The sequence below is a fragment of the Symsagittifera roscoffensis genome, chromosome 6 (assembly GCF_963678635.1).
Source record: "Symsagittifera roscoffensis chromosome 6, txSymRosc1.1, whole genome shotgun sequence".
In the NCBI taxonomy this organism is placed as follows: Eukaryota; Metazoa; Xenacoelomorpha; order Acoela; family Convolutidae; genus Symsagittifera; species Symsagittifera roscoffensis.
In genome coordinates this window covers 44494450-44503987 of record NC_087067.1, presented here as the reverse complement: position 1 = coordinate 44503987, position 9538 = coordinate 44494450, and the positions used below count along the sequence as shown (strand labels likewise).

At 35.6% G+C, this 9538-nt stretch overlaps 1 protein-coding gene across 1 annotated transcript; it reads right to left on the bottom strand.

Moving 5' to 3' along the window:
• Window positions 1–4069: 4069 nt before the first annotated feature.
• Window positions 4070–5376, bottom strand: LOC134847891 (ankyrin repeat and MYND domain-containing protein 2-like). Its single transcript, XM_063865151.1, has one exon. The coding sequence runs from the start codon at window positions 5321–5323 to the stop codon at window positions 4181–4183; it is 1143 nt and encodes a 380-aa protein (XP_063721221.1). The 5' UTR covers window positions 5324–5376; the 3' UTR covers window positions 4070–4180.
• Between the last annotated feature and the right edge of the window lie 4162 nt (window positions 5377–9538).

Below are 9538 nucleotides of genomic sequence, written 5' to 3'. Positions count from 1 at the left end.
ATCTGCAAGACTTTGGTCAGACCAGTTTTAGATAATGCATGCCCCGCATGGTTCCATGCCGCCAGTTTTACGTCTTCGAGCAAACTTCAAGTAGTTCAAAACGCCGCTCTCCGCACAATAACGACTTGTACAAAAAAGAGTGCTCCAAAATTTCAAATGTTGCTGAATGTCATCAACTATTATTTTCTCAATTAACCCCCTTCAAACCTGTTACTTTTTGTCACCACCACCCTTAAACTCCCCGGAATATCCGCCAGACAATACTTGAGATAAATGGTCCCGAAATAGAAAAAATGATCCAAGGCCCATCAAATGCATCTTTCACACCTTTAAACGATTTTAACGAACTTAGTTCTTTCGCGTCTCAAAATTATCCATCGATTTTAAAACAACAGCACACTAAAAATGTCGAGCAAGCTATTGCAGATGCTCCTCCCCCGAAAGTGCTTGCACTTATACCCCTTGATATCTCATCTTCTGGAGAATCTTTCCCTCGCAGGACCAGGCGAACCCTTGCGCAGGTTCGACTATAGATCCAGCTATAGCCCCTTCCTAAACGCTCGTTTACCTAAACAGAAAAGACACAAATATCCCCTCAAACTGCCGCCGCTGAACTTCCCCCACACCACTTTGCACCTCTTTAACTGTTCCATGAACACCACTACTCTAATCTCAATTAATCTGTGGCTTCGGCCGACTAAAGTCGTAAAATTTCCCGGACTCTGTTTGAGCATGCCGGACACGACCCCTGGGGGCTAAAAACAACAACAATACAAGCCCTAAGCAGACAAACCAAAGCCCGACAATTCTATCTTCACCGATTTTTTCAATTGCGTAGATATTGACACCTCAACTTCTTGAACTCAGGGTGCTTAACGAGACGGTGTTAACCCTAGGGGAAGTGGGATCTGGTGGATGTTCAGAAAAAAACAAGAAGTGAAAAAAGAATTTAATTTGTAAAAGCTGTTCATGGGGAAAAAGATTAGTTCCCGATTTTAAAAAACTTGTTCTCGCAAGAGTTACACAGAGGCGACGTGCAGCTTCTTATCACTTGCGATACAACGAAAACTTAGCATTACAAGCTACCAAATAGTCACTGGGATGGAAATAACAAAGTCGAACATTTTTTTTTGGAAAATAAGAAACATTCAATCTCCGAAAAACCGACGAGAAATACAACCACTGTCAGGAAACAAACTTTTAGTTTTAATCCGAGCGTTCATTAAACCAAAAACACCTAGTTAGACATCAACTGATCTGAAACCAAAAAATCACAAAGGAAACAGTCATTACAAAAATGTTGAAAAAATCAACATTTTTTGGAAATACAATAAATTCAACCTCAAAAAAACACACAAGAAATAGAACCACTAATATTAAGTAAGCTTTCAGTTTACATATTAAGTAAGCTTACACTAGTTAGACGCCAATTGATCCGAAACAAAATATGGCAACGGATATTACTACCATAAAAATCAACAAAATTTTTAGAAATTCGATAATTTCAACTTCAGAAAAGCACATCCACTAGCATTAAACAAGCTTTTAGTAATGTCCGAGCGTTCACTAAGCAGACAACACGTGATTAGACACAAACTATTCCGAAAACAACAAATGCTAAAAGAAATTGTTGTCATCAGAAAAATTTTCAGCGATTAAAATGTTTGAGCTTATAACTTTCATACTACCAACTGAGCTCATTTATTAAAAGAAAGAACAAATATTACTCGTCTTAAATCCAATGCAAAATAAGTGCACTAAACCGACAGAGTCGAAATCATTTGGGCGAAAAAAATTCTAAGGGAAAAAACCCAAATCAAAAATCACATAAAACCACATAGACAAAAATTAGAGAACTACAGGAGTATCGACAAAACTTGAGACTACAATAAAAACTTATTACAGTGCAAAAAAAACCCTGGTGTGGCAACTATGCAGACAAAATTTAAGTCGACAAACTATAGTCCGACTTATCCGTTTATCGCGAAAAAAAAACAATTTCAGACACTGAAAAATACCGACACTGAAGATCTGACCGGGACTCTAACCCCTGACCATAGGTTGCAGATGAATCTGCATTACCTCCAGACCAAGCGCGATGGGTCCTGGAAATTGCTACGGTTCGAATTTAAAGCAATATCAAATTCAATAACAAATGTGTAAGAAAAGTTGTTTACGGGAAAAAGTCTAGATCCCGATTACAAGATACTTTCTCTCACAGGTGTAAAAAGAAAATAAACTTGTCAGTTAAACTGAGACTCCTCGGTTTTTCATGCAGAAATAATAGAAACACGGCTCAAATGACTTCGTACTCTTCTTTATATCAAATTTTAAGCCTTGAAACCATAAAAACATTTCTTAATGCGCTGTTAATTAAGTAAATAAAATGTAATTGGAACGTAGTTTTTAAAATTATATATTTTCTGCTGGTAAGTTACATGTAAACGACAAAAACCGGAATTTGAAATCTCCTTAAAACAATAGCTGTCAGTAAGTTCTGTGACTAAGCTCTGTCAATTGAGTCCTAGATGTCATTAAGCCGCCAGAGAAAATTGTTTGAACAAAAGACAAGTATCAGAAAAGAATATTACACATTTAAAAAGCTTTCATTATCACTTTGCTTCGGCATTAATTTCCATCAGAGAAACGCTTTTAACTTTCTAGCGTGTTTCCTACTCAATGAAACTTTTCTTTGAAAAAAAAGCACTTAGATGGTCGACTTTTAGTCACAGATAGACTGAATTAAGTAAGACGGTGCTGCAGGAAAACTATTTTGCAGTGAAAAAATCAGGAACAGAAGAAAACTGTTAGCTTAATATTTTACTACTTCTGCAAAGTTCTCATCCTTTTGAGGATACGGAAAGGAAGTAATAAATCAAAGGGACGTCAATAGCAGGATTTTACGCCACCAACTATAACCCCTAAGTCGATAATCACGAGTACTACAAATTTGCATAACACCTGTACACTATTATAACCCTGTAATTTCAGGTCATTGAGCATATAAATCGATTCAAAACACATGGTATCAAAACGAAACAAATTAGTACAGAGAGTCGAGCTGCACTTTGCCAACGCATGAAAAAAATGACCAAATAATGAGATTTCAAGGTCATATAAAATTCAAAATAGCCTTGAAAAAATAAGCTTTCACAAAACCGCTTGATTAAGGAAGGAACATTTGCATATACCAAAAAGCTTTCACCTGTCTATATACTTTGAGTACAATGAACCAAATGGATATCGCTCATGTTATCTTAAAATAAACGCGAAAAAAAGGGAGAAATAAAAAAAATCAGGTTTAATAAGTTTACAAATTACAGGATCAAAATCAAAATCACTTGTAACTACAATGAGATGGCTTTACAACTGAGATGGCTTTCGAATTTAAAGCAAAACTATAGCTTTAAAGCTCTTTGAATTTCAAGACCGACTCATAATTAGCACTATTTAGTATTACACCAATTTGAGAAAATAGGATGATGAGAAAATAGGATGATTAAGTAAATTTTTGATTTTGCTAGGAATTCTGATAAATAAGTTCAGGCCTTTTCACTTTCGCTGTTCGATAGTGGACTTTGCCTTCCTTTCAACACATGAAATGAACTGAACTTGAAAAGAAATCAAAAGTCAAGCAGCTAAAAAACAAAACTTGAGCATGAACAAATTTTCACTTTTCCTGAAAAACAAACGCTATTTTGAATGGTCGAAGCAAAAAAATATAAGACTGAACAGTTCAGGACACTATATACCAGCTAAGCAAACCATGAAAAAATGCTCCCTTTGATACAGTTCAAATCTCAAAACTTTGATCTGGATGATTCGAATTTTATACACGAAGACCAAAATCAACATAGGGACAACAAATTAAACGTGTCAATTGAAGCTCCCGTAAAAAATGTACATATAAAGACTGATTCTGATCTTAAGCTCAACATACGAGATAGAACCGGCAAAACTCTCGTATCCTTTACAACAATCGTATCCTGAACAAGAAACGGTTCTTTAGTATTCAGGGATGTCTGCCAATGAAGACATGGTTATTTTGATCAAATATATTGGAAATATGTTGCGGTTAAAGATTTTTTTTTTCAAATAGACAATAAAAACTACAAAGAAAAGAAGAGTTCATGACTTTTCGGGCTGTAGTTCTTTTCGGGCTGTAACTGTCTAGACTTTGCTACGTAGACTTGCAATGGGGCTTATGGGTCGACCAATGAATCGCTTGGCATTTCTTATCACAATATTGAACCTCTTTACATCTACTACACCTCAAATGATTGCGTAATTTTTCAGTACATGTTACACAATGAGAGTCGTGCATAAATGTAGCGGCGTGAGATCCCGTAAGAATTTGCATATACACCGCTATCGGTTCCGCAGTTTCTTTTCCTGGTTCAGCGCTCGCAATTGTTTTCACGGACTGTTGAAGGGCTGTGTTCTGGGCAAAAGGATAACTTTTCAGTCCTGATTTTACAAATCGGTCCCTGTTATCTTCGGTCGCCCCTTTTTTCTCCGCTTTCCAAAGCCACTTTATGACGTAATCACAACTCGCTTTCCATTTTTCATATTCAATTTTTTCCTTTTCTTCTTGCGGTTGTGCCGTCAATTTATAAGCCTCGTCAACTTTTTTCAGTAGACAAGCAATAAAGTGAAGTTTAAGGGACAAAATCTCGTTATTTTCTTTTTTGAACTGCTTATCTCGCTCGCATTCCAAAATGGCAATGCTGACTGCTATCTTTTCCAAGATTTTAATATGCGTTTTCAAAACCATTGCCAGCCTTACTGGATGTATATTGTAACTTGTCGCTAATTTATGCAATTCAAGAGCTAATTCTTTGTCGCACTGAAGCGAGGTTCCAACTGAGGGATCGGTATAATGTAAGAAAATAGTTGGTAAAAAATAGGAGTTTATGAAGCTAGCGATGTGACTTTGACCAGTAAAAGCTGCCATTTCGGCTGCTGTTCTTTTCACCGAATTCTCTTCGTCTTTTTTCGCGCCCGCGTCTAATAATGCCGAGACCGTTTCAATGTTACCCGACAGCGCCGCAAAATGAAGCGCCGTGTATTTGTGTTCATGCTTTGTGTCGTTTACATCACAGCCGCTTTTAATGAGGTAGTTCACCATATTAGAGCGATTTCTAAAAGCTGCATGTTGAAGTATAGAGGTTCCGTGGGAATCTACCTCTTTCAAGTTCACATTTCCGACCCGGATGAGAGAAAAAAACTCTGTCTCGTTATCTGAATTGATAAAGTCAAGAGCCTTTTGAAAACTCTCTGATGTAGTAGCCGACTCAACGGCGTTAGCGTTATCTTCAGTCATTTCAACCTAAAATTGAAGAAAAAACAGACTAATTGTCAAGAGATCTGCAAATACTAATCAAATTCGAACAGCAAAAATTAATATAACCATGAAAATAATAAAAAAAATGTGCCAAACTCAGAAATTGGAACCAGTTTTTATTTAAAACATTTCCTGTTTCCAATCAAAATGCAAAATCTATTGAAACAAAATCTATTGAAAGGAGATATCTTATTGTAGCACATTGTTTATCTTTGGCAATAGATTAAAAAACGAGCATCCGGAGCCAAACGAAGCAAACATCTCAATAGATCAGTGATAAAAACTGAAGCTTCCGAGCAAACAAAAAACAGAACGTTCCGAAGTGAGATATTGCCAAACAAAAATTCATAACTCTTTTTTTTCAATTACTTATTTGAAAAATTGGAGAGGAAAAGAGATGACAGAAATCAACGTATGGTTTGCTGAATTTTACCATGCCCAGAAATTAATTGCAAAAAAATTCACTCTGACTTTCTTTGCTCAGACTCCAAGCAGAGTTAGACAAAAAGCAAAAATCTCACTATTTTGTTGGTAGAGACCTGAAGCACTTTATTTGCAAAAAATCTACTTTTTGAATCGTAATCACGACTGCAAGGTCTTTCACATGCAGTGGCATACTTTGCAAAAGGGAAATATGGCAAATCCTTGCAAATAGCAAAGATCTAAAGGCAATCAAAAAGTTACAAACAAGCTGGCACATGCTTCGCAGACAATATAATAAAGAAATACAAAACAATTAGGCCGCAAAACGCCATTTAGTCATTAAAAAAAAATTTCACGGAGTAGGATTTTTTTCGCATACAAACGTGCCTTTGATCAGTGATATGAACTTCCTTGAAACCCTGCAATGGGAGTTAGCACTGTCGACGAATAATTTACCGAAAACTATCCACACAGAGAGGCAGACAAACATGGCATTGCAAGCTAGCAGACAAAAAATAAAAGGAAAACCAACAAGCCGAAAAAATAATTTTCACTTAGAACTACGTTAAATTAGGCAACTAAGCCATTAAAACAAAGCACAAAACTTATAGCCGAATACAACTTTTCAGCGAACTAAAATCAAAAAATGAAACTATACAGTCAGGGCTAGTAGTTTTACAAATTACGTGCAACTAGGCCGACGAAACAATCAGACAAACAATGGACTCACAATTTTTTCAACAGAACTTTCCAGTTTGAAAAATTGCAGGTTTTGACATTTGCGTCCCAGGCGCAGAAAAACATTCGAATTTGTAACACAGAGGCAAAGGTGAGCTTCACACCACTTGCGACACAAAAAAGAAAGACGTTAAGTCGGAGAAAACCGAAGTGGTTCACAAAACTAAATCTATATCTATCAAAATGAATAAGGCTAGTTTTGATACAAAAACTTGCCAAGAAAATAGAATGTGAAATTAGCTTGAACAAAATTTTACCAAGCGGTAACAGAGCCGAAAACACCTTAGAAGAAACCCTTTAACCCGAAAAAAGCCAACAAGACTTAAGACTTCTAAAATTAATTAAATCCCCTTCACCCTCAAAACATTATTTGCCCCTCAAAGAAACAAGTTGAGGCCCATATGCCGAAAAATCGAAAAAACTTAAGACTAACAAAAAGTTACTAAGAAGTTCTCAGCCTCAAAACACACACGCACATAAAAAAAATTTCGCTCGCCGAAAAAACTTGTTGTCATGAAAAACTAATACTTCTATGAAGATTTTAAGCATGTTGTGCTATCCAGAAGATAGAATGAAAGTTTTTTTCAATTGAAACGATTCAATAGTCGGTCACAAAGCCGATAAACATCAGCTGAAATCATTTGGGCAGAAAAATGTGTTTAAGCGAAAAAAAAAATTATTCAAAGTTAGTTTTTAATTTAACAATTACAGAAAAGAATCAAAAACACTGCCGATTACAAAAAAAATACATGCTGCACAAAAAAGGCAAGAAATGTGGAAACTAAGTCGACAAAACATTAGCAGAAAACCGATAGGCCGATGATTTTTTATACCAAATATTTTGGGTTTCAAAAAATGCTTATAATATACCATCACTGGCTATGGCGGTTTATTTTTAATTATGTATTCTAGATGTATTGCTATCGATGGTGCGGATGTCTTGGATTGTCTGTCACAGTATCTTCGACTCAGAGATGCGCTTTGTGATTTCTACTCCTTCTTGAGAGTCAGGACTATGCTTTTAATGAAAGTGAGTATTAATCAGTCAATTCAGAGTTTCATGTTTCAAAATTCAAAGAAAATAATATGCCTTTGACACCTTTCGAACAATTTGATTGACACAAAATTGATAAAATTAAACCAATTTGAGAAAATTGGAGCAATAGGTACTTTTTTTTTCCACTGAGAAACCTCAAAATTAAAAATTACAATCGAAACTGGAAATCGTTCACATGTTTCGTGACATTTTCACTTTTCTGTCCGATAGTCAATTTTTCCCTCAGAAAAAAAAACATCTAAAGAAGATATTACTACATTCTTTGACATTTAAACAAGCAACCAAGGCTGTTCCATAAATGACAGTACATCGATAGTCTTGCGGAAATCTATTCAGATCTATTCGCCTCAAGCTGATTTTTTCTATTGTTTCCTCAAACATGCTGAACGATTCTGCAACTAGCGGCTGAACCAAGAAAACTTCTGAAAAAAAGCAGATGAGGAAAGAAAAAAATTCGACACTTACCAATCAAACTATTTTTTTCGGACTAAACCTCAAAGTTTTCTAGACCCAACTCACCAAAACGATAAACACGCACCATGAAGATGACAACATTCTTTCAAGCAACAGCCAATAAAAAGTCAAAAAATGACCGTTATTAACTCTACGCACAGCATGTCTTAAATTACTTTTTTGAATAGAAGTAAGTTGAGCTCAGTTCGCAGAAAGATTTTTGGACAAACGAATCCGATGATAAACAAAAACGTTTTCTTTTTTCAGTTAATAATTTTACATAGAGGCAAAGCTGAGCTTCGCAGCACTTGCAATACGAAATTGAATGACTATGATTTAAATGAAACGAAAAAAAACCAACTAAAAACAAATTTCAAAAAATCATTTTCATCATTAAAAATTGCAAAAAACGCCCAAAAGATCCAAAACAAAATTACCTGTACCAGGAGCTTTCGGAATGATAGAAACAAAAAACAATTATTCAAAAAAGTCTTTTCAGCGGAATGAGGTGGACAAAAATAAGCAGACAGACAATAATCGATATAACGAAAAGTTTGGTTTGCAAAAAAACAGGTCTCGACTGAAATCAAACTACCGCGCTGTGCGGTCTCAAGCATGGGTTTTACAGCAACTTGGAAGAAATCTAAACCTCAAAAAACGTCGGGCTTCGAATTTCGTTACAAGTCCAAACTGTGCACTGGATAGGCGCAGTTTGGTGGGTCACAGAAATCCAGAGACATGTCATTAAACTTGTTAAAATTTTGTCGGCATGATCAAAGGAAATACAAGAACAAAGAAAAATCAAAGAGAGCGCTCTTATTACGGTATCTACTCGCGTTTCATCACAAAAAAAAACAGTTTGGCTAATATATTTATTCTCAAGAAGGCTCGAAAAGAAACTTCAAAAACTAAATATTCAGGGCTTAAAAAGAAGCTTATGGTCCCACTAATAAGCCTGCTCGCTCGCTTAATTCGCAAGAAATTAGACAAAAAAATCAAACATTTCAAACCAATTTTTATCGATACTGGGAAAAATTTTAAGATTTCATTCAAATCACGACTCAAAATGATTTAATTTGGAATATCACAACGTATTCCGATGATTACTAGTGGTATCTTCCTACTTTGGAAGCAGAAGACAAAGTTCCTTCCCACTTTCGGACGGGTTTTTCTCGGCACTGAGATAAAAAAAAACTTTAATGTCGACGATCACGATTATGTCGTTCGAATCACAACTGAAATGGCTCTGATATCATATATCACACGACACTTCCGATAAATATTTGTGGTACCTAACTGTGAGGGAAAAACAAAACGAGAAAATTAAAACACACCTGAATACAAACTTCCTCCACATTTTCAAATGATCGGAACAAAAAACTAAAACACACCCGAAAACAAAGTTCTTACCCATTTTTCAATGGTCGAAACAAGAAAGAAAAAAAATAAAACACGCCTAAATACAAAGTTCCTCCCCATTTTCAATGGTCGGAACAATAGAGAATAATAAAAATCGGTTTATC

Coding starts and splice junctions, on each gene's coding strand:
- LOC134847891 (XM_063865151.1), bottom strand. CDS start 5,323: ATGACTGAAGATAACGCTAACGCCGTTGAGTCGGCTACTACATCAGAG.